Genomic DNA, 26,328 nt, shown 5'->3' with positions numbered 1-26,328 from the left:
CGGGGCGGACCGCCCACGGTCCTACAGTTCTCCTCCTCGCAGCCATCCAAGCCCATGGCTTCGGAAACACTCAAAACCAAACCCGAGGAAAGCGGGAAATAGTCTCTGGAGCTTTGAAAACCAGAATTTGTCATTCCGCTAAAAGAATTTTGGAAAAAATACAGGGTTTGTTGCCTGTTGAAGTTAATAGACACTTGTTCAGGTAAGTTTAAATAAGGGTGTGTGTATGTATATATATAATTTTTTAACTAAAAGGAAATAGAAAATGGTCTTTTACAAGACGAAAAGAGGTGAAGATTGACTGTAATTGGAATAAATGTTTCATTTTATTTGACATTTTGAAAGCAAATGTTAAAAATTGTGTGAAGTTCTTATTCCTTAGTTTTATCCACTAGTTCTCAAAAGCCCATCAAAAATGATACATTTTAAATAATCCATGCTACTTCTGCAGTTGAGATTCCAGAGTATCTCAATACAGGCTTTCAAATATCTATTTCTAAAGCCAAGCCCTTTATAGAAATACATATGAGAGAGGAAGCCCTTGGATTTAGAATGCTTTACTTTTATTTTTTTAACAAGCCTAATCATTTTTAAGTGTACAATAAGGTGATATTAAATACATTAACATTGTGCAGCCATCACCACCATCTACCTCTAGAACTCTTCATCTTGGAAAACTGAAACTCTGTACCCATTATACAGTAACCCTCATTCCCCTCTCTCTCCAGCCTCTGGCAACTACCCTTCTACTTCTGTCTCTATATATTTGACTACTCTAGGTACCTCATGGAAATGGAATCATACAGCCTTTGTCCTTTTGTGACAGGCTTATTTCACTTAATTCTTAAGATAACGTTCTCAAGATTTATCCATGTCGTAATGTGTCAACTTTCCTTTTTAAAGCTGAATAATTCCATTCTCTGTATATACTACCTTTTATTTATCCATTCATCTCTCAGTGGACAAAAATGCCATGATTCCTTTTTTAAAAAGTTTCCCTGAATCCAATATTTTGATATAGCCTTCTCTTTTAGTGCAAAGAAGATTTTATTTTTTTCGGTTTTTTTTGTTTGTTTGGTTTTTTTTTTTACAGCTCTGGGCAGTGAGCAGTAGTTTGAATTGTGATATGAGAGATGTTTATATTTTTCTTTTGTAAAATGGAAGGACTGTTGTGTAGTCAGGCTTGTTTGCAAGCTGACCAATTTCAGAGAAGAGTAAAATGGAAGTTGAAATTTAGAAATCCATTTCCTTAAAACTGCAAGTTCACTTGTCTTCCAGGATGCCCAGGGGTTATGCCTACCCCATTCTAAAGACCTCTGCTCTATAGTTCAATTGTTCTTCTCCAAGGGCTCCAGCTGCTTGTCATAGTATCCTGTAAATGACTGTTCAGCTAACTTAATGCTGTTTTCCAGCCATTTCCAAAGTCTTCAAAAGTCCACTGGTGCAAGCAGTCTACCACATCAGAAATCAAATATCTCTACTGGTAACCTGTCAAAGGAGGAAAACTTGTTCCTTGCTCAATCTTGCTATAGCAACCAGTGTCTAGATCATAGAGGGAATGAATGACTTTTGAGTTGAATCTTGATATGAATCTTTGGCTTTACCTAGAAGAAAAATCCAAGAGATTCATTTGTGGGTACATATTTTACCTCATTGATTTTACATGTACCCTTTATATTTTATATTTGTTTCAGTAATTAACTTAGTCACTCAACAAATATTTGAATGCCTACTATTCTACATTCTTGGGATATATTGATAAACAAAGATCTTTGCCCTCCTGGAGACTACAGACTGGCAGGGAGAAACAGACATCTCTCATATCACAATTCAAACTACTGCTCACTGCCCAGAGCTGTAAAACAAACAAACAAACAAACAAACAAACAAAAAACGAAAAAAATAAAACCTTCTTCGCACATAATACATATGATAATTACCTCATATAGTAGATTATAAGCTGTATTAAAAAAATGCAAGAGGGATCAGGAGTGAGGAATGCTACAATACTAAAATACTTGGAGAGAGACATTTGAGCCAAGATTTAAAGGAGGGGCTACCGGGGAAAGAGTACTCTAGGCAGAAGCAAAAGATAATGCAAAGGACCTAAGGTGGGGCAATGCCTGATTGTTCAGACAAGTGTGGCTGGAGCTTGTGAAGTTTGAGATGATATGTCAGTTATCAACTTATTGCCTTTTGGCTCCAAATACCCCTTCAATATATGCTTTCTGATAAACAATAGAATTCCTTTAAGCATCTCCCTTTTGAACTGCCCACTATGTTAATCTTTCTCAGTAGAGGTTGCTGAAGGGAATTTGCAAGAGGAAGAGGTTTTCTGCAATTTCCAGTATAGTGGAGGGAGTGGAAGGGGGTTGAATGGGGAAAGGACAGCCTTGTGGGTATGAGAAAATCTGATAGAACCTATCCGGGGCCTGGAAAGTGATCCCTCCGGGACCTTGCAGCGTTGGCCTGGCCATAACCTGTCTATAGCTTACTAGGCCGGGAAACTCAAATTCCTGCCTGGCCTGCACACAGCTGCCTGCGGTCCAGAGGTTCACACAGCAGGCACTTGTATCTTTCTTCAAGCCCTGTGTACAGACGGTCTATGGCCCAGGAAATCCACATATAGCTGCTGCTCCCTCTGCAAGCTACCTTGTATAGCTCATGCTCTTTGAAGGCCTTTTGACCTTGAGATCTGAACCACTTCCAAGTTTATTCTTCTTTGGATACTCCCCCTTAGCCCTATGGTGCTATATAGAATTTCTTTATATTTTATAGTTATTCTTTTATTATAATTTATTCTTATATTAAATATCTCCTGTTTAATCTACCATGTGATTTCTATCTCTGATTGGTCCCAGACTGCTATAGAATTGATATTAGGAGTGGTCCCAGGAGATAGAATCCTAAAGATAGGATTTGGGGATTGGTTTGGTTATGCCCTTGAACTTTATAACAAAGCTCAAAGAGGAGGAATCAGCAAAATAGACTGAGAAAAAGTAGCCAGAAAAATAGGAAGAAAACCAGAATACCTTGATTTCTTAGAAGTAAAGAAAGTGTATCAGGAAATGGTTGTGAAGATAACAAAGCATCAACATATATAATCTCTGTCTTCTTGCCTATGTGTAACTGTTCCTTTGTCTTGAATGACATTGTTCTGAAACAGGAAGTACCATAAAGTTTGTGGGAAGATAGGGGTACAGAGCACGGGAAGAAAGAAAGGTATTCCAGTCTAAAGGAACAGCAAATGCAAAAGGAAAGATACTAAGGAAGTTATTTGAAGACCAGATAATAAAGACTCTTCAATAACTTTTTTTCCTTTTACGATGAATTACCTCAAGTCCATTTCATAAGTCAGCTCATTTAAATAGCAAGCATTCTCTGTCATCTGCCATGGACAGGATCACTCCGTCTCTGCCTCTGTGCCTGGGTGTGGGTTAACTTCCCTGGCTGGCGATACTTTGTATTGTCATTTATCATTGCTAGGAAATCTAAGTGCTGTCCTATCTGTATTACTCCAGAGGGAGAAACAACTGGAAGCTTGTTTTTGGTCTCTCTGAATTTAATAACCATGAATATAGCAGCTTTTCAGAGTTCTGTAAGTCCTTCTAACTTATCATTAAACCTGAGGTTGGTCTTGAGGAATCCCCAAAACAATGGTAAAAGACTAACTTCAGAATAAAGAAGAGACTTACCTTCTTTTACAGTAGAAATCCAGTTAAATATATACCAATTTCTGCCTAAACATCTTATCTTTGAGTCTGTGATTAATGTCTCTGTAAGAAAGAGAAGGGTTTCATTTAAATATATACCATGTGAAGGAATTAGTAAAATTGAAAATGTAGGCCTGTGATTCGCTTATTAAAGACTGAAGCTATTAATTTTTAAAAATATTTAATAGTACATTGTGTAGCCCTTGAAAATCACATAAATCTGTATTTATTGTCGTAAGAAAAATCCATGATAAACTATTATGTGCAAAAGTAGATTATAAAATGGTGTATATAATATCCCATTTTCAATAAAAATACCAAAAATGTATTTATAGTTAAAACTTAATTAAAATCCAATGCTAGCTACAGTGTGATGAAATAATCTTACACTGTTAGTACACAGTCTGACACAAAGTTTTTAGAATGTTAATTTAGCAATCATCAAAAATTTAAACATTGAGGAGTCCTTTTACCCCAGAGGCCCCCACACCCCTGGCTGCAGACTGGTACCAGTCAGTGGCTAGTTAGGAACTGGGCCACACAGCAAGAAGTGAGCAGCAGGCAAGCAAGCGAAGCTTCATCTGTATTTGCAGCCGCTCCCCAGCGCCAGCATCACCACCTTAGCTCTACCTCAGATCATTAGGCATTAGATTCTCATAGCAGCACTGGTTCCTGGTGCCAAAAATGTTGGGGACCACTGTAATTTCACAGTATTTTCATTAGAAAGAGTCCCATACATTATTATTATTATTTATGCCTACAGCACCTGGTCTTCCTAGGTGGTCTCCCAGCCAAGTACTAACCAGGCTCAACCCCGCCTAGCTTCCGAGATCAGACATCGGGCTTCTTTAGGGTGGCATGGCCATAGACCATGGACTGTTGCTCCACTAGGGAATGAACCCAGGACCTTCTACGTGTAAAGCAAACGTGCTAACCGCTACACTATCGAGCCGCATCCAAGTCCCATAAATTTAAAAGGATATATGTACAAGGATGATCATCATATCAAAAAATTAGAAACAATCCAAATGCCTAGTAATTAGAGTTGATTAAATAAATTAAGGTTCACATACACAATTGAATACTATAAACATTAAAAAGTGGGATAGATTCATATATACTGGCATCTAGTCAAAAATACGTTGTTAAAAAAAGCAAACAAAAACAAGATAATCACAGTATTATATATGCAAAATAATAATAGCATTAGTATTGTATAAAAAAATAGCGGCAATAAAATGCTGATGAGGATTATGGCTGCAGAGGGCCTCAGGGAAGTTATAGGTTAAACTCTCACAAGTTTTTTAATTTCCGTTAGGTTTAAATTATTTATAAAGAACACTTAATGTAAAAAGACAACAAAAGTATGTATTTGATAGATTTTTTAATAAGAAGAACGGTAAAATTCACACAGGTTGTTTCGCTCTTTAACCAAAGTTTCTTAAGGCTTTAAAAATATCAAGGACATTTAACCTTGAATCATTCGATTTCTCTAATTAGCCACCATGAATCGTTCACCCACAAACGTACTTAAACTCCTTTCTATTCTATTCCTATTTAGACAGTCTTCATAAACAAAAGTCAAGGTGATGGTGTACCAGAAAATTCAAGGAATCTGATAAAACAGTGATCGAAATCATTATAGGTGGCCACCTGGCGATTAGGGCTGCAAATCACAGGAAAAAGAGAACAAAAACAAAAACAAAATGACCGCGTTGGAGACCCAAACCACAGCCATAGGTGACCAGACAGTCCAGACAAACCGGCAAACAGGTACACACCACCCACTCACCAACGCCGTTAGCCGTTGCCAGGTCTAGCTTTACTAGTAGAGTAGCGCCAAAACGCCAATCAGCGGCGACGCTGGACGGAGACGTGCTACGTCGTGACATCAGAGCAAGATGGCTGCGCCCTGCAGACTTTCTGTCATACCTTAAATTTTTGCCCCTCGCTCGTGTCAGGTTCAGAATCAAAGAGACTGTCTTTCTCCAGCCATGTTCTCCTTCCGAAGTTGTGGTCGCTGGGTTGCGGCTTCCCTCACCAAACAGCAGGTTTCGTTGGCTCGGCTCAGTGGTGACAGTGCGGCGCCCTGGACTCCGCACTTCGAAGTGGTAGTTATCGGCGGAGGACATGCTGGGACTGAGGCAGCCGCTGCTGCCGCTCGGTGCGGCTCCCGAACTCTGCTACTCACGCACCGCGTGGACACGATCGGTGAGGAGCGCAGGTGGTGTGGAGCTTGGCATAGTACTTAAACTACGAATAATCAATCCACTTTTCTCATTCCCAGTCCCTAATGTGGGCCACCTCTTCTTTCTCCCTAGGCTACTGGGAATCCTATTGTCTGGTTTTTGCCTGGTTTGTGTCTTGCAGATTAGGCAGTCCCGAGCCAGAACTCTGGATTAGGCTATTCTAGCTGATATTAGGCTAATACTAGCTGATAGCTTCTTATTTCATTGTTGCCATTTACTCTTTACTAACTTGTTGCTTTGGCTAAAGAGTGAATAAACATTATTAGTGAAAGTTTATTAAACGACCATTGAGGAACGATGCTACCGTTTGTTACAGTCTATATTTCCACTGGATGTTTATTCCCCAGTTTTGTGCTTAGGACTCATAATGGATCCCCGCACCCCGACCCCCCCACCCCACCTCCCACCCACCTCCTTACACGCAGTGGTTGGCCATAATTTAAAGCAGGACCAATCATGATATATGCTAAGACTGTATCTTGAAAATTATGCATGCCTATGTCTTTCCTCCTGCATTTTGCTTAAAAGTGAACAGTGATTAAAATATTAACTGTGTTTTGTAAAAATCATGTATAAATCACATATTTGTGTACTGAAATATTTTTTCCTTCCTATTATTTCTTTAAAAAAAGTTGTTTTTATGGTGACATTCGTTAACAAAATCCAATTGAAATATTTTTTAAAAGTTATCATCCAGATCGTAACTGTCGAGAAATATAAAGTTAACAGCGATTTTTTTTTTTTGGAGGAAGGTCTATATGATTGCCAGAATGATTACATTTTGCTTATTATGTAATATCACTTATACTACTTTTCAAAACAAAAAATCTAATGAACAAAAAAGTATTATTCAACTAAGATGATAGTTATACAAGTAATTTAGTTCTGTCAGGGATAAAGGGATTCCCATCAAAATCCATATTCAATTGTTTTATAAACAATATAAATGTCTAACCAATGTACTGTATACTTGAAACTATTTAAAATAAATTAATTAATTTTAAAATCCCATATTCATATTCTCAGCAAAATATGATCTAGGTTTTTAAATAAATGTATTTCAGAGATATTTTAATACCTCTTATAGATGAGCTTAGTGAGTAACAATTCTGTCTTAAAATCAAAGTTTCATTTTTTAAGGTAATTTGATATAGTGGAGTTTCAACTATTTCTACTTGGCCTCAGATAGTTTTGGCTTAGAAGGTTGAACTTCTAAAAGAATACAGAATGCATGAATTACCCAGTCGTGATTCAGTCATATTATCTACCGTTAGTGAAGTCAGAGGCAGAAAGTGTTTTTTTATACTAACCTGGAAAATAATTTTTTTTTGGCAAACTGTCTTTTGTCTTCACACCAAAAGAGACAAGCCTCTGAGTGTTTATTCTATCTGTTCTGTATCACCTATGCATTTTATGAAGAATGTTAAAGAGGTTGTTAGACTTTCTGACCTTTAATCCAGGCTCCACAGTGTACTATCTATGTGACCTTGGACAAGGGACATTTTATCTAAGGCTGTTTCTTTCTCTATGATATAGAAATAATAGTACCAACCTCATCAAGTTGCTGTAAAGTTTAAGTCAGAAAATATATGGAACTCATCTGGCATAGTGCCTAGCTCATATTAAGTGGTCAGATGTTAACTATTTTACTATAAGCTTTTCCACATAGCCAACTTAAATTCTTTAGCAGAGTGGAAAATGGACTCATTTCTTCTGCCACTGCCCAGTCCAACTACTGGTACCACACATGGGATGTTAATAGCCTCTATTTAAGAGCACAAATGACCAACAGAGCTGCTTATTCCAACTCCAAATGATTGGGAATGAACGCTGGCTTCGTAGAGTTCTATGTTGAGACATTTTGAGAGCTAAGCAAAAGAGTGACATGTTCAACTTTTATGCCTATAAGGAGAGGGGCTCAACATTGATACATGTATTTCTTTGAGTAAAAGTTTTTAGCAATTTAAAAAGATGATTTCTTTTCACTTGACTTTTACACATGTAAATTGTATAAATAGGTATAATATAGTACACCAATTCAAAAAGTGCTTAGAAGTTGTCCAGTTTAACAATATAAAAAAGTGGTAGAATTTCAATAGTTTCTTCTTAGTTTTTGTAGGGCTTTTATTCTATGTATGAAGAGACTCATTTCTGGGGATCAAACATTGAGAAAATGTCAGAAATTAGTCGGATTCAGATATTTTTAAAAAATTAACTGATATGTAATAAGAGTTAAAAAAAAGCTAAGTCATTTTGATGAGTAGCTATATCTAAAACAGCGATGCTCTAGGAGACAGACATAATTTAAATGTGTGAGATTAGGTGGATATAAAACAACACAGTACTGAGAACAGTAGAGAATTGGAAATACATTTCTATTGTTTTATTTGTTTATTTTTAATGTTTACTAAGCAAAACATCACAAACTACTGATCTAAAAGTATCTGAAATGTTTCCTCTCTGAAGATGGGAAGAGGATTACTTAAAAGTAGTACAGAGTAATAGAAAAAAATCATACCTTGTGATGTCATTCCACATTTCCAGTTTTTATTTTGGTTACTTATCCATTAATAAACAGTTCAAATGTTTTAGGTGTGATTTAGTCATTTTTTAAAACAAAAAAGCTTTGTCTGAAATATTTACAGTTGTTATAATTCTAGGAAAGAGGGAAGTGCATTGAGCTATAAAAGACCTGAGTCAATAATTGGGAATTAATTACACTATTCTCTCTACTTCTTATTTTTTATATTTCTTTAATAAAATAGTTTCACATTTGTATGTGAAATAAAATATTGACTAAGAACTCAGGAATGCAAACCAATTGCTTTCATATAAATTCAATGATAGGATAAATATTTACTATTTATACTTATTGATTTTAAACACTGTTTGGAGCACTTTTCTAAGATATCCATGTAATGATACTTTTATAAATAGTAAACTTTTTACACATTTGAGAAAATAATTAGAAGAATTTTTAACGATGCTGGTGAAGGAAAATTAATTATGATTAAAATAAATGTAAAAAAATAATTTAAAGAAATTGTGATTTTTCAAAAGTTAAGATCAGAAGCAAAGAATATTTTACATCGACCTGGGAAATAAATTAAAACTATTAGTAATTGTTATTTATTGCTTACTCTATTCCAGATACTGTGCTAATTGCTTTATGTACACTATCTCATTTTGCAAGTAACAAATTCTTCTTCAGTTAGTTTAAACAAAAAGGAGAATTTATTTTCTAACAAGAAGTCTGCAGGTAGATCAGCTCTAAGGTTGCTTAATTCAGCATTGTCACAATATCCAGGAATTCAGATTCCTTCCAGCTATCCTTATGATTGTAAAATGGCTATAACAGTTCCAGGTGTCACTTCCAGAGATGACAGCTTTCAGCAGAGAAAGGTTTTTTTTCCCCCTTTCTACTTCTATCTCTTTGTGTGCGGGGGAGGGGGGGGCACTTTCTTAGAGACCCCTCCCCACAGCAGCTTAACCCACACTTAAACCAGACACTGGCAAGTAGGAACAGGATTACTATGATTACTTTAGATCAATAAAGATTTACCCGTACTCTGAGTTTAGGTCTCACTCCCTAAACACAAAGCCTCATAGAGGAGAGTGTTTACTTAAATGAAATTGTGATTCTATATCAAAGGAAGGAGGGAAATAATCTATTGCAGCTGTCATCCTTGTTATTACAGTAGCAAACTGAAGTACAGAACTGAGATAACTTGCCAAAATCACAGAGATTGTAAGTGATAGATTTAGGAATTGGAGCAAGGTCTTTCCCTCCTAACCTATGCTCCTAATCACAGTGCTATTCAGCCTCACTGTGTAGACAATACAAAGGTATAAAATATGGTGTCCACTTTGAGGAAGCTTATAATTTAATTATTTATGCAAAATAAGCAAAAAGAAAACAGCAGATGGCATTTATGGAAGGCATATTGATTATAAGAGTGAACTAGTGCCAAGGGACTCTTAAAAGTATGCTTGATTGGGAAAGATTTTATGAGGTAGGGATTTCAAAACCAAATTTTAGAGGAGAAGGCAACCTAATGAAACAGTAAAAATATGCATCAAAGAAAGAATTGAAACTACAGGCAATGGTTTATCTTCCAAAATGCCCTGAATAACTCTTGCATCCCATTGAGACTTTGGAATTTTCTTTTAAGAGTTTATTTCAAGTTTTTTATTTTTTATCACATGAGGAGATTCTAGTCACTTGTACAGATATTTCCCCATTATAACTATTGCAAGGTGCTCATATATTTATTTTGTTTATGTCTGTTTTCTTTAGGTCAGATGTCCTGTAATCCTTCCTTTGGTGGCATTGGAAAGGGACATTTAATGAGGGAAGTTGATGCTTTGGATGGCCTGTGTTCTCGAATCTGTGACCAGTCTGGTGTACATTTCAAAGTATTAAACCGCCGCAAGGGACCAGCTGTTTGGGGTCTGAGAGCTCAAATTGATAGGAAACTCTATAAGCAGAACATGCAGGTAAAAATAGGGCATGAAGACAGCAGAGATTGTAGTGATTGTTTAACTGTTTCTTTCTTTTGACAGAAAGAAATCCTATTGTTTCTTTCTTTTGACAGAAAGAAATCCTAAATACACGGCTGCTTACTGTTCAGGAGGGAGCTGTAGAAAATCTTATTCTTACAGAACCAGAACCTGAGCACACTGGGAAATGCCGTGTCAGTGGTGTTGTTTTGGGTACGTACTAGTTATAGATGATAATAACAGTATCAGACTCCATGTAAGCAAGTTATTTTAGAGCAGAATGGAGATGTTTTGCTTATTCTAGGAAATTGTTGTGTTTTCATAGATGATGAAACAGTATAAAAACATTATTTCTCCTTCATGTTGGCCTTTGTGATACTTAGTCAAATTATAGGCTCATCTTTACCATCTTAGTGTAGGACTTTATAGCCTGCATAATTGTCTTATTCTCTCCGTCTTTCTGTTTTATTATTTTTCCTAGTTCTGACTTTAAATTTTTTAAATTTATATTTTATGAGAGTATGTTTTTTATTTAAATAATGTATTAATTTTTTAATCAAAATAACGTAATTTTTACAAAAATCAAATATAATTTAAAAATTTGCATGGATAAACAATTATCTCTATATCACCTCTACAGACCCAACCGCTTCAACTTTTTTAGCTCTCACTTCTGATCTATACTTCTAAACAATATGCTCATATTTTTACTCCCTAAATTATCAGTCATAGACATTATCTATTAACTTTTTTTAATGGTAGCTTTCTTTAATTCCCTGCTTTCCTTTCCTCTATCCTTCCAATATAATTATACCACAAAATTTGGTTTATAATATTTATATTATTATGACTAAATATTATTTACTGCAGCTCCAACTAGTGTATTATGTTTGTTTTCTTTCATAAAACTCTTTGTTTTGCTTTGGGTTAATAATTGCTTTATTTTTTATTTGCTTATTCCACCTGTATACCTGTTCAACTTTTTCATCAGAAAACTTTCATTTTCTCAATGCTCAAATAATCTATCAATCGTTTTTTTCTTTGATGCTTACCTCCCAGAGATATCAACTTTCACAACCCCCCACAACTCATCTGTTATAGTCAGAACAATTATTCTCTAGGCTTTGTGCACAGATGTCATTTCGAGACTTCTTTTTACTTTTTTGCTGTTACATCATCCCTTGTTTCCTGGGACTCCAGTCTGTCTCTTTTTTAATACCTCGTTTTGCTGGAGCACATCTTCCAGTAGCTTCCCAAAAAAAGATGCATGCGAGGTAGGTTTTTGAGTCTTTCCATATCTGAAAATGTATTATTCTCTCCTTAGACTTGACTCTTAATTTGGCTGAGAATAGAATTCTTGTTTAAATCTTTTTTCCTGAGAATTTTGACAGTCTTGCTCCACCACGTTCTAGCTTCCAGTTTTGCTTAGAAGCAGCTCAGTGCATATTGACTTAAATTTTTTTTGTATGTGACATTTTTTTCCCTTTCTAAGAGCTTCTAGGATCTTGAATTTGTCTCAGATGTTCTGAAATTTTTAAATGATGTTGCTCAGTGTGGTCTTTGTTCACTCATTATACTGGAGTACTAGGTGTCCTTAAGCTAGAAATCTGTGTCCTGATTTCTGAGCTATTTCCTTCTATTTCTCCATGCTCTCTTTCTGTAACTTCTGTCCTTTCCTGGATTGGTCTTCTAGATTTCTTTAATTTTTATTTTTTGTCATTTTGCCATATTTTCTTAGGAAGTTTCCTTTTAGCCTCTTGTTCTTTGTTTCTGAGTTCGATATCTTCTTTAATCATAGAAGGATTTTAATGATCAATTTTCGAAGTTTCCTTCTGATCTGTATATTTTCTCCAGATTTCTCTATTGTTTGTTTATTCGGGCTGCTTACTTTCATGTACACAGCTTTCTTCCTTCAAGTGTCTCGAGAACTTTGGTTTCTGTTAAGATATTTTTGAATGAAGAACTAAAACACCGATTGGAAGATTTGTTAGTGCACAGTTAATTGTATTGCTTGATGTACTCTATAGTCTGGTGATTAGGAATTGAACTGGTCTTTGTGTTGGGGAAATCCCAAATATCGATGTCTGTTAGTTCTCAGGAGAAGAATCAGTCTTCTGCCTAGAGGACTAATATGGCTGCCTGGGAACAAAACGGTGTGAGAGGAGCTCTGCTGGAGAAAGCTCATTTAAAATACAAATCTTGATTTAATTTCCTTGTTTTAAAGTTAATTTTTATTATAGATTTATTAATTTTTTTTGAATGGGGAATATATATACATGGTAAACAGTTTAAAAGGGACAAAAGAATGTTAAATAAAAAGATGATCTCTTTCTCATCTTGTCTCTCAGCCAATCAATTTTCTTCCTTGGGAGCATTACTGGTTTCTTGTCTAGTCTTTCTATCTGTTCATATATATGTATCTTCATAGATATTTTTAACCAGTTTTGCCTGTGAACAGTAACTAAAATAGTTTATTTTCATTTCTTTTTCTCTCTCCTGCCTCCTATCCTCTCCAGATTTAATGATTGTGTTTTTATTATTAGTATAGACCTTTTTACTTTTAAATTATTTATACTTTTGTTAATTTAATATCTTTAAATGCTATTTTTTTTTACCATGTCTATATTTTATAGGCTCAGTAATACAATTTTTATTGTGGTAAAATGTATATAACAAAATTTGCCATTTAAGCCATTTTTAAGTGTACAATGCAGTGCCATTAAGTACATTCGTAATGTTGTATAGCTGTTGCCACTGTCCATCTCTACAACATTTTCATCATTGTAACTGAAATTCTGTACCCATTAAATTGTGACTCCCCATTACCTGAAGAATAAACATGAATTTTCCTGTAAGGTAGAGCTGTCTGTAGATAAAACCTTTATATGTAGATTTCAACTGTTTCTCTTAATTTTGACCCTAAGCTTCATTCCTACATTTCTCAGTTCTTACTCTCACTTCTCCAATTTCTGGACCTTTATAGGGCAAATTAGTTCATCTTCATTGGTATGGTTTCTTCAGATGTTTGAGGTATAGTCTTCTCCCTGCTGCTAGATCACTCTTCCAACCACTTTCTGTCTTCCAAATATATTTTGAAATGTATCATCTTTTGACAGATTCTTTCCCATTACTTGTCATTGTGGTTTTATACCTTTTTTGCCCCTTTATTTCATTTTCTTGGTGTTTCAAGGGGGAGAACAAATCATGTTAGACAGTCTGTAATATTTAACCAGAAATCTAAAATTAACTAATTTTTAAATGGACTGATTTAATCATTTTCATTGCTGGTGTGATTTTAGGAACATGTGAATTGTTGATAGCATGTTATATTCTCCCAGCTTTCTTGGATTCTTGAGATTGATAACATATAGCCTTTTTACTCATTTAAAATTTTTTATCAAGTTTCTATAGACAAAGTTTTTCTGTAGTTCTAATGTAAAATAGTCACATTCCACTTTGATCTGTGGTAAAAATTAGAACACAATTTTTACTCTCCTTTCTTTTCCTTTAGCGGATGGAAGCAAAATATATGCAGATAGCGTGATTCTGACCACTGGGACATTTCTGAGAGGCATGATTGTAATTGGATTGGAGATGTATCCAGCAGGACGTTTAGGGGATCAGCCTTCCATAGGGTTGGCTCAGACTCTAGAGAACTTGGGGTTTGTGGTAGGAAGATTGAAGACTGGGACTCCGCCCCGAATTGCCAAAGAGTCCATTAATTTTAGCATTCTAAACAAGCAGACACCAGATAATCCATCAATACCATTCAGCTTTATTAATGAAACAGTGTGGATTAAGGTAAGATCATTTGTGAAAACCCGGCTTTACAGTGATATTAGTTTAGCTATTCACGGCAGGATATAGCCTAACCATTCATTTAGTTGGTCACTTAGTTTTTGGTAGCAGTTCACTTTACATCACTATTAGGGTTCAAAATGTGGTCTTTAAAAGGATTAGCTAATTTGGCTAATTGTGTATTCCTGTAAGTTTTTAAATTCATTACTTCAATAACTTTGCCTATTTAAGCTTTTGATATATATATATTTATATTCTCTTTTTTTTTTTTTTATGCCTACAGCACTTGGTATTCCTAGGTGGTCTCCCATCTAAGTACTAACCAGGCCTGACCCTGCTTAGCTTCCGAGATCAGATGAGATCAGGCTCGTTGAGGGTGGCATGGCCATAGATTATTTAAGCTTTTTGAAACAGTCTGAGACCTACTGAAAAGTTGGAAGACTATTAAAACAACCTATAAAGCATTGAAATGTACCCACTGTTAATATTTTAACATATTTATTTCTCTTTCCTTTTGTCCCTCTCCCTCTTCTTCTCCATCTATATATATGTATAAAACAGTAGTATACACATTTATACTTTTTTTCCTGAAATATTTAAGAGTAGGTCACAGAGATCATGACCCTTTATCTCTAATAACTTCTGTCTGTATCTCAACTAAGCACAAAAACATTCTCTAATATAACCTTGATACAGTGATGAAATTCAGGTAATTTAACATTGATGAAGTACGGTTATTTAATATAAAGTCCATAGTCAGATTTTGCTAATCGTCCCAATACTATCCTTTATAGCAACCTTTTTTTTTCCAATCTAGAATCACATATTGCTTTTAATTGTAATTTTTCTTTAATTTGAAACAGTTCCTCAGTCTTTCATGATACTGATATTTTTGAAGAGTAAAAGCTACTTTTGTCTGTCTTTCGATTTTAAAAAATATATTGTGTGCTTAGAATTGAGGACTAAAAACTGATGGTCCTAGTTTCTGAGGAGTGTTATTCTGATAAGAGGCTCAAATATTCTGTAATTTTGAAAAGTCACTTTTATATTTTTGCTTTGGTGAATGTAAATTGTGATGATACTTTCTTAGTATGTGTATTTTAAAACTTTTTATCATAAATTTTTAAGTTTACAGAAAGTAGAAAAAACTGTATAATGAATCTATGTCCATCACTCAGCTTCAACAAATAACATTTTTTGGCATTCTTGTTTTATCTTTCCTCAATACTTTCTTCTTGCTGAATTGTAAAGCAACAATCCTAGACATCATATCATTTCACTTATAAATACTTTGGTATATGTCTTTAATAATTAAAAACTTTGTAAAAACAAACCATTATACCATTATCACACCCAGCAAAACATAATTTCTTAACATTATCCAATTCTCAGTGTTCAGTTTTCCGTACTTATTTTTGACAGTTGCCTTAAAACGTTTATTTAAAATGTTTACAGTTTATTTTAAATGTTTTTTACAGTTGTTTTATTTGATCCAGGAACCAAATAAGGTTCATATATTACATTGGATATTATCTTATAACAGTTCTCTCTCTCTTTTTTTTTTTTGACATTTATATGTGGGGAAAAAAGTCATTTGTTCTCTAGATCCCACATTTTAGATTTGTCTGATTTCATCCCTCCAGTGTCTTAAATATATTTCTCCATCCTCTTTAATTTTCTGTAAACTGGTAGATCTAGAGGCTTGCCAAAATTTAGGTTTATCTTTTAGGTCATTTTTGGCAAGAATACTTCATAAGTCATACTCAGTTGGTATTATGCACAGATTTAATGTCTATAAAAGTAAGCACATATTATTTGAATAAGAGGTAAACCAGTAGAAAAGCAAAACAATATTTTAACTAGTTTCTGTGTTTTAGCCAGAGGATCAGCTGCCATGTTACTTGACTCACACCAACCCTAGAGTGGATGAGATTGTCCTTGAGAATCTTCATCTTAATAGTCACATTAAGGAAACCACAAGAGGGCCCCGGTAAGGACAAACTATCACTGCTCAGTTACTTTAAGGAATGATGTCGACTCTCATTTGTTTGTTTCATTAATTTTTTAAATTTAAATGCCCTGTTCTAGATACTGCCCCTCTATTGAATCAAAGGTTTTACGTTTTCCAAACCGTGTACATCAGGTTTGGTTGGAACCTGAAGGAATGGATTCTGACCTCATCTACCCGCAAGGGTTATCTGTGACACTACCAGTTGAATTACAAGAGAAAATGATCACGTGCATCAGAGGTTTGGAGAAAGCTAAAATGATCCATCCAGGTAAAGAGAATCACAGCTGCCCTTCAGCATGAGCTCAGCATCGCCTTAGCTGGCAGTAAGGAGATCTTAGCTACAGTCATGGTTGCTCAGAGCCTCAGAAGACAAAGCCCAACATCTATGCATTTAAAATAGTCTTCGATTTTGAAGAGCATTTAATGATAATCTTTGCATCTGTGCCCTGAGGCAAATTTACCTCTGTGTTTACTTATTTCGTACCATTTATTCTTTGGTCAGGCTACGGGGTTCAGTATGATTACTTGGACCCCCGTCAGATCACTCCTTCCCTCGAGACTCATTTGGTGCAACGGCTCTTCTTCGCTGGACAGATAAATGGCACTACTGGTTATGAGGAAGCTGCAGCTCAAGTAAGTTTGTTCAAATGTTAATGTAAACAGAAAGAGACTATTTAACTGATGTTCCTCCTTTTAACATCTGTAATAATAATTATATAGATCTTCGATATAACTCATAACTCTAATAGAAGACTTATTTCTGTTTTAGGGTATATGGAAATGGCTACTGTATACAATAGGATTTAAAAAAAGAATTGTGGTTTTATTTATCTTTTAACATAACTTTATCGAAAATTATTTATTATTGCTTTTAAGAGGGAAGTTATATTTTTACTTGTAAGAGGAAAAAGCCTAGAAAAGTTTTACAGGTGGATTTTTTTGAAAAAGATTAGCACATCTATGCCTTTCAGGAATATATTTTGAAAACAACGAATCATATTGTAAATTGGTACATTACCCATATTCTGTTTCTGAATAAGGATCACATTTTCTACCTCTATTTTGTTCCTTCTGGGCAGTGCCTACTTTCTTACTGCCCCATGCTGTTTTTTCCAGGTAGTGTTCTAAATAGGATAGCTCTTTGTTCAGTTCATAATGGCCTTTGAAACATTTCAGTCCTCTTGTAGGGTGTGATAGCTGGAATCAATGCAAGTCTTCGGGTCAGAAGCAAGCCACCTTTTGTCATAAGTCGAACAGAAGGCTACATAGGAGTCTTGATTGATGACCTCACCACCCTGGGCACCAACGAGCCATACCGAATGTTTACCAGCCGAGCAGAGTTCCGTTTGTCACTGCGCCCTGATAATGCTGACAGCAGGCTCACATTCCGAGGTAACTCTTCACCGAGTCCAGCAACTAGATTTACTCTTCTTCACGCCTCTCTCATTGCATTTTCTCCTTCCCTCTTCTAGGGTATAGGGAAGCTGGCTGTGTGTCCCAACAACGATATGAAAGAGCTTCTTGGATAAAGTCTTCTTTAGAAGAAGGCATTTCTGTGCTAAAATCCATTGAGTTTTTAAGTTCTAAATGGAAAAAGTTAATCCCAGAGGCTTCTATAAGTATGGGTAAAAGTGTGCATCTCAGGTATGAATTTTTAATATAGACCTTTCTCATTTTTAAAGAAAAATGAGATCATTTCAGAGAGACATTACCTGTAGACTCCCTACCTGCACATTTTAAATGAAGCTTGCTTTTGGCTTTTTTTCAAAATCCTTTAAATGTAACTTACCTATTTTTATAAAGTATTAAAAATATTTATGATTCTAAATTATTCTTTTTACTTTTTATATAACTTCTGTCTGTTGGGGGGAGGGGGCTGGGTCCCCAGTATATTTTACCTTTTTTTTAAACCATAGTTTCCTTGTGAGAGATTTTTGTGGACTTAATGGTCAGACCTCTGCATTCTGAGGCTTAGGCTTGATTCAAAACATATCTTGAAGTCTGGACCTGAGAACAGCTCCAAGCCATGTAAACAAATGATCTTTTAAAAGGTTTTAATAGTTAGATGGTCAAGGGATTTTCTCTGAGGTCACCATCCTGCTAGATTCTTTTTTTGGTTAGTCATTAGGAGGTATGTTTCACTGTCAGTGAATTTGACAACCATTTCCATTTTGGAACTTTGGGTTATATGGTTTCAGTGTAGCTTATATGATAAAGCCTCTAGTCAGTTGACAGTTCCTCACTGGGGGAGGATTTCTGGACTTTCCTAGAGCAGGCCATCTGAGGGAGAGATGAGTCAACCGTCCGCAAAGGGTGATAATGCATGACTGCGGTAACAGAATGAGCTGTAATGAAGGTTGGTGGGAGGCCTGGCAAGATGTGGGACCCATGAATGGGCAGATCTAACTTTGTGTTGACTTGAATAATTAATGAGTTTAATAAGTTTTAGGTGGATGGAATTTATCAATAAGGCAATCTGTTAAAAGAGGGAAAGATCAAAGTTAGTAAATAAAAATAAAATTAATGAAGGCAATAAATGTAGGGAAACTGTACAGATCAGTGAGGCCTTGTGAGAACCAAACAAAATGAGAGACACTACAGAATATTTTGCACTTGGAGGAAGCAGGAGATCTCCTTTAGCTTGTTCTGAGCATGCAAAAGGATGATTCATTCATAGGACATGGCCTTAACATGGTTTAGATGTCAATTCTTAGGGAATTCAGTCAAACCTTTGTTATCAGAGTATGTTCTGTCCTTACAAGAAAGGTCAGGCAAATGGATTATAGCAATGTAATCTTTACTAACAACTTATATCTCCTTTGAGTGGGGCCTAATCACATACTCTTCTTATTGAGATCCTATTATGATGCAGATGCTGCCACATTTGCTCACTGTACTTGGAAAGAATTAGGAGTATCTTTTGATATTATTTTTTTAGTATTTTATTTTTAGTTTCAAGTATAGCTTTTGATAGTATTTATTCTGACATTATTTCTAAGGAATAACATGCCTTAACATGTTTTCTTAACATGCCTTATATGATATGGACCCTAACGATAATGACATTTTTGTGTATTTGCAGAGCTCTAGACGTTCTGAAGTATGAAGAGGTTGATATGGAGTTGCTGGCCAGGGCTGTTCCAGAGCCCTTGAAAAAGTACACTAAATGTAGAGAGGTAGCTGAAAGACTGAAGATAGAAGGTAGAAAATACATTTTTTTACTTAAGATGTCTATATCTTTTTTATTTTTTGAATTTTTATAAGAGTTTATTTGAGGCAAACTGACAACATGCTAGGGAGCAAGATCTCAAATGCTCTGGGGAATAAGTTGTGCATCTCCTTATATGCATTTAAAATTAAGGAGGGGATGGTAGGGAAGATTATATGGAGGAGAGAGAAAGCAGGGTGGGGATTGGATTACAGGATAGTTAACAATATTCTGTGCTCTCTTGAGGGTGGTTACTACTTATTTCAAAGGTATGTTAACCTAGATGCACAGAAACAATGGATAGGGCTTGATTAAGGCAAAAATAAACCTTTTACAAAAAAGTTACATGCCTGAGGTGGGACTAATCATGACCTGCCCAAGTTAGGAATTTATAATCTGATCCCCCTGTGAGATTACTTTCCATAGAACCCCTTTTTTGTCTACAGTTGCCCCTTTTGGTCATCAATCGATCCGAAGGGTGCATTGATGACCATCCTTTTGGTCAGATAGTGTGGTGTGACAGTGCTAGGCAGGCTCATTCCTAGGAAGTCTCAGTGTCAATGTCATCTTGTTGACCATTGGGGATAGGGAAATACTGTGACCATGGGATCTGAACTGAGACCAAATTTTCCCAAAATGGGAAGGGCAGGTAAATGGAAAGCAGTCAGGTCTTACAGTCTTGTGAAAAATTGCTCTGGATCATTTCTATCCTGCAAACTATCATGATCTGAGTTTTGTCTTCTGTCTCATTTTTCTTTAAGATGTCTATATACTCTTTTCCATTTGTCTAAATTATAAATGGACAGCAGATCCATTAATAGCTCTATGTCAAGAAGAGCCATTATTCCTATAGTCTTAGGCTCTGTGCTGCTCAAAGTGAAATTCCCAGGCTAGGAGCATTGAGGCATGTGGGAGCTTGTTAGGAATGCAGAAACTCAGGCTCCTCCTCAAACCCACTGAGTGAGCATCTGCATTTTAACAAGATCCCTAGTTGATTTGTGTGCACATTTCAAATTTGGGATGTGCTATTATAAAGCTCTCCTTTAAAAAAAATTTCTTTCCTTGAACTTCCTTTTTATAGTTTCCCCATCTAGTGTTCTAATAATGAGAAAAATGATACTATCTTTGGCTTTGACAATATACTGGAATACCATTAACATACTTATTTTGCATCAGAGAAATCCATAGTCCTCTCTGTACATTATAACACATGGTACACATGTACTGACCATCAAAGCCACAGATGACCTGTAGTTACACTGCATTTTTTTGTGTTTTTCATTGTGAAAAATTTTAAACATAAAAATACTGAGAATAATATCGGCTTCTGTATTTTGATAGATATTTCTTCCTAAGGTGGAAAATTATGTGGAGAAAAAGGCAGGGAGCAAGCAGAATGAGATGAGGAGAAGGTAGGAAAAGTTAGATGATAATAGACTGTTCAAACAGGAAAGTTACTTTAAGCTCCTTGGGACCCTGCAAAGATAGTAAGAATGCTGCATTCCTTCTACTAGTGGCATTTTCATCCAGTTCCAGAGAGGTCTATCATCTTGCTGTGCTTTCACTGCATTCATGGGATGACCTGAGTGCTACCTACCATCCTACCATGCAAGTTAACAAAAGTCTAGCAGTAAAAGGAAACCTTGCTAAACTCAAAAATCATTCTTTCAACTGTCCAGACATTGGTACTATACTTATGTATAAGTAATGCTGACCTTTTATTTTAACATCATGATTTCTCTATTGAGTAAAATTTACTTTATTAAACATTTAGGCTCTTAGGACCTGTGCAGAGGTGATTGAATTCTATATTTTAAACTTGGTTTGCAGTTTTAGTTTGTCCAATCACCAGGTTTAGGTTAGAATAATCCAGAATTATTATCTTTAACTTGTTTTTAGATAAAGACTAATTTATATCCATGGCTTAAAAAAAACTACACTAGGTTAAAATGTAACACCTATCAGTGGTTTTCAAATTCTCCACTAGAGGACCAGTTTCTTGAGGGCAGAAATCAATTTCTGATTATACTTATTATCTCTCATCTTGCTATATACATATTTGAAAGATTAAATAAATATACCTTTAACATGTATAGCACATCATTTATATTCCATGATCTCATTTATATTTTATTTAGGAATCATAAAATCATATTACAATTGGTTGTACTAGATTGTTATATTATAATGTTGTGCTAAGCCCTTTATATGAGTATTTACTTAGACCTATTCTGTGAAGGATAAGTATTAGAATTATTATCTTAATTTTACAGATAAGCGGCAACTTATCCAAGGTCATATAACTGGTGAGCGGCAGAGCTGGGATTTGAACCTAGTTTGTCTGACTCTAAGGCCTGTGCACTTCACAACTATCCTTTGTTGCTATAAAGACCACCAAAAGTCATCTAGGTCAGCCTTTAAAATTTCTAGATAAAGAAGCTAAGGCCAGAAAGGTAATGAAGTGCCCATTGTCAGAGGGTAATTCATTGGTAATTTAGAGCTGAGATTTTCTGGCTACCAGTCAGGTGATGGAAGCAGGTACCAAAACCTTTAGGGAAGACTTGTTTTCTTGAACAGGACAGAATGACCACTTCAATTTAGGTTTTAAAACAGGTTTTGAATTTATTTTTCTAAGAACAGAATACTTTAATTACAAAATAATGGCTGAATTATCTTTTTGACTTCACTTCTAAATAAAACTGTAGTTAAATTATTTAAATTGTTTTATCTAAGAGGCTTTCAACTTTTTTAAAGCATAGCTTTATCTGAACATAATTCGGAAAACCATTTTCTTGAAGAAACATCCTGTCTTTAGAACTTAAAATTCAAACCCATAGCCTATTGAGGGGTATTCCACTAAAATTTGCACTGGGAGCGAAAGCAATTTTTCTTATTTTTAATTTTCCAGACTTTTGAAAAGAAAAGGACATGCAAAAAACTATCAGACAGAATGTTGTAGTTAATATTGTAAGAAACTCCCTCTTTTTATCTTAGCTTCAGTTTCCTCATCTGTGAAAGGGAAAATCTACCTATTTCTTGATGTTAAGTGTTGAATGAGATGTGTGCAAAAGCTCTTTGTAAATTGTAAGAAGCTATACAAATGTAAGTCATTAATATAATCTGAGTATCACAATTAATTTTATTCACCAGCCACTTATGAATCAGTATTGTTCCATCAGCAACAAGAAATAAAGGACATTCAACGGGATGAAGCTCTCCAACTACCAAAAGATCTAGATTATTTGACTCTCAAGGATGTGTCCTTGTCCTGTGAAGTTCGAGAGAAGCTACATTTCAGTCGCCCACAGACAGTAAGAAAAAAGGCAATGGGATAGGAATAGGTTATAAATTAAGAGCCAGTTCTTTAACTTTTTAAACCTGGATTTACAGTGGCCACATAACTAATGTTTTCTTTTGTCATAAAAAACTTAACCTCTTATTTTCAGTATCTCTTTGTATGACAGATGTCAGTACATTTCTGAGATTAACAAAAAGCTTAGTCTAAATAAATAACTGGAAGTCAAGAATTGGGTTGATTAGAAATTCAGTGGTTTTCAAATCACTACTTGACTCCCTCTTAAGGGTTCTATACTGTTGCCTTGGGAACCACTGGGAGAAAGAGGGGCACTGAAGAGGTTGCCCCACCCCATTCTTTAGCCTAAGAGTATGAGAATGTGTGTGCTGTGATGCACACACTCACATAGATCAGTAAATGCCTATTTAAAACTTTATTATGTAGTGTATAGTATTTAACTTCTAAAAGATCTTTAAAGAGTGATATGCCATATATATTGAATCTAAGATGCACATTTTTAACATGTCTGAATCTGAGTTGTACCTTAAAAATTGATGGTGTCTTATAGTTTATGGGTAGTGAGTTGTTTTGTTTTGTTTTAGTAATGGTTCATAAAATAAAGGAGCATTTAACAAAAATATGGTCGGTAAAATTTTTTTAAATGAAGATATTAGCAATCAAGTTTATCTACTTTATAGAATTATTTTGAAAATACAGTTTTGAAAATATTTTTTTAACTATAATACATAAATTGTTATTGGGAAGAATATACAGTTGATTCGATTTGCTATAGCTCACTTTATATTTCTCTTGTGGTTTTAATTCACAGATTGGGGCTGCTAGTCGTATACCTGGAGTGACACCTGCTGCCATCATCAATCTGCTCAGATTTGTAAAGACCACTCAGCAAAGACAGGCATCTGTGAATGAATTGCCCAAAACTAATCAATGCTTATATGATACAAACAAACTTGAAGAGAGGGAGTTATAACTTTCTATTCATAGAAGACTTTTAATCACTATAAGAGTATAGGTAGGAGATAAGTATTTCTATTTAGCATCTGTTAAAATAACTTATTAGTTATTATCGCTTCATTGTTAATTTATGGAGATTATCATTGTGTTTTTTTGTATGTATGAAAGAAAAGTTATGAACTCTTAATTTATACTCTGTCCCCTGAGTATTCTAATACAATGAGCCTATTAATATAACTCTCTGCAGAGTTCTTTAAAGAGAGATATTATAGTGGACCTAAAACTAAAGATGAAAAAGAAAGTCCTAACTTGCAGATTTGCCTAATCATTAGGACTTTGTCCATTAAATGTACCAAATTAAAATTCTTATCTTTTATCTTGTTTTGAAAGTTAGCAGTCTTCTGCTTGGTTATGCTAGGTTAGGAGGCAACTTCAAAGCCTTCAAATTCTTAGGGCTAAAAATTTGAAACTATACAAAATTATCCAGAATCATTCAGCTAATTTCCAGTATTGAAATGTAGTATGTAGGGTGAAAGTTGACTTTTAAGATTTCTGTACTTCTGCAGAAATCCTCACTGATAATTATCTTTGTACATTAATGAAAACCCTATAAAATAGAAAAATTGGAAATCATCATAGTTTCTTATCATCCACAAGGTGGAAAACTTTTTGGTAACCTGGTTAAGGCAGAATAAAGGAAGAGAGAATAAAGTAAAGGTAGTTATTTTATATAACATTTTCTTATGAAACTGTCATGGCCATGATTTCTTAACACTGAAAATAAATCCATAGTAATTAGTAACTAATGTTTCCCTGTTTTTAAGTCAGAATTGACAGAAAAATGTGAATGGTGCTGGCATTCCTCTTTCTCTCCATTACTTCCATGATACGTGGTCACAAAGTTAGGGTAGGATGACCAGCTGGGCCCTTTGGCTGGCTCCTTAGATACCTCAACCTTTGTGGATAGACTAGAGGTTGAATACAATCAAGTAGGCCAGAGGGCCCAACTTGTCCCTGGAAATGCCAACTCAGATCTGTTGTCAGCCTAGGGAGAGGCTCCCATGTCAGTGTCAGGCCAAAGCAAATCCTAAGACAGTACCAAGGACCCTGAAGTCAGTTTGGCTACAGATAAAGGTGTTAAGCCTGATCATGGGTTGAGGCAGCCAAATATCAATGTTGCTATGATTATATGTAGTCACTTGAATAGAGCTCAGTTTTCATGGATTTGTTTCATCTAATTTTAGTCTTTCATAAATCAGTCAAGATCAGTAGCAAGGTAAAAAGTACTTATAATGCTGCATCATTTCACAGTGATGAATTCTTTTTGATTCTTGACTTAGTCATTTCAAAAAGTGGTAACTTTTCTTTTAGTTATTATAGCTAATCCTGGGCAGAATTCTTATTACAGAGGCAATATTGATTACGGTACTATACTGTGTTTTAAAAAAGGTATTTTGTGCTAGAAAGGAAATCACTGTTTTTAAACTTTTTTTCTGATTAAATACAGGAGTAAAAACAGTGAATGGGGTGCATTTTAAATGGAATATAACAAATTTATCTTTGAAAGGTTCTTGACAGCTGTAATTTGGGGCTAGTGACACTACACATATAAAGAAATGTAAGTTTTGCCATTACATTACAATAGTAACTCTCACTGAAAAATGTTTGATGAAAAACATGTTAGGTTCTGCCATTTAGCTTAGGATGTGAAACTCCTTTAAATCTACAATTTAAAATAATGTTATACACAATTATCTCAATTAAAAGAATATTTTAAAACATCCTACATTCTGGTGCTGCTCATTAGACATGCTATAGACTATGATGTCCTAAGAAAAAATCAGCTAAAAATGTAACCTAACTCTATCTAGTTCAGTTACTTTATAGCAATCCCCCAACAATGACAATAGTCAGCCTCCAACAGAAGCTGACCATGCCTGTGATTTCCTCTACCCACCACAGACCACACTGGCTAGTGGTTAGAAAAGCTAGGTACTAAAGTTCATTTCAACAGAAACACCAAAATAAAAAGAGGAACAGCTAAGAGACACTAAACATTTGTAAAAATCATTGGAGGAGGGAGGGAGGATGAAGAAAGAGACCTATGCTAAATTAAACCAGATGGCATTGAATTGTAAAGTTATGTAGAGCCAAGAGTTTGAATTTTATTATTGTTTTAAAATATTTTGTAATTTCTGAGTTTCAACCTGGATTGGAATAGCCATGGCTTTTCCACTTCATAAATTTCAACTCCTAGAAGAATGCCCTATCCAGAAGTGGCCAGAAATACCAGGAAAGCCACCAAAAGACTAGAGGCTCATTCAGAGTTGGCAGAGCTGCTTACGCTGGAAGACACACAGTGAAGATAAACTGGTCCTCTTAGGCTCCCTCTTCACAATACTTCTAGTATTGCACTTACTTCATTCCACCTTAATTTTTAATATCTGTCTAACTTTAACCTCTTAACAAGATAAAAGCCTCTCAAATACAGGCAATGCCATAGTTGTTTACATTCAGGACATGCTTTTTGAATGAATGAACAAATATTACTAAAGGCAAGAGATGGCAAAATTAAAACT

General features: G+C 35.1%; 1 protein-coding gene, 1 long non-coding RNA gene and 1 pseudogene across 4 annotated transcripts; 1 reads left to right on the top strand and 2 right to left on the bottom strand.

Annotated features, from left to right (window-relative positions):
- The first annotated feature begins 58 nt into the window (after positions 1-58).
- Positions 59-24,551, top strand: MTO1 (mitochondrial tRNA translation optimization 1). 3 transcript variants are annotated; one of them, XM_039853205.1, is made up of 12 exons: positions 59-202; positions 10,260-10,459; positions 10,558-10,675; positions 13,974-14,263; positions 16,138-16,250; positions 16,349-16,539; positions 16,774-16,904; positions 17,459-17,663; positions 17,744-17,915; positions 19,354-19,472; positions 22,630-22,790; positions 23,604-24,551. In XM_039853205.1, the coding sequence occupies exons 2-12, from the start codon at positions 10,265-10,267 to the stop codon at positions 23,763-23,765; spliced, it is 1,857 nt and encodes a 618-aa protein (XP_039709139.1). In that variant the 5' UTR covers positions 59-202; positions 10,260-10,264; the 3' UTR covers positions 23,766-24,551. The 3 variants fall into 3 exon arrangements, 2 of the variants coding, with proteins under 2 accessions (XP_039709139.1, XP_039709138.1); XM_039853204.1 differs by lacking the exon at positions 59-202 and adding an exon at positions 5,604-5,924; XR_005650748.1 differs by lacking the exon at positions 59-202 and adding an exon at positions 5,671-5,924 and having other exon boundaries at positions 22,659-22,790; positions 23,604-23,796.
- On the bottom strand, positions 1,061-5,733 carry LOC120594971 (uncharacterized). Its single transcript, XR_005650749.1, has 2 exons — positions 5,506-5,733; positions 1,061-3,776 (listed from the first exon to the last, which is right to left on the bottom strand). It is a non-coding gene; the product is annotated as an uncharacterized LOC120594971 (long non-coding RNA).
- On the bottom strand, positions 14,535-14,653 carry LOC120595104 (uncharacterized; annotated as a pseudogene).
- Positions 24,552-26,328: the final 1,777 nt, after the last annotated feature.

Source organism: Pteropus medius, unplaced genomic scaffold (assembly GCF_902729225.1).
Source record: "Pteropus medius unplaced genomic scaffold, Ma_sr-lr_union100, whole genome shotgun sequence".
NCBI lineage: Eukaryota > Metazoa > Chordata > Mammalia > Chiroptera > Pteropodidae > Pteropus > Pteropus medius.
This window is presented reverse-complemented; position numbering and strand designations above follow the sequence as displayed.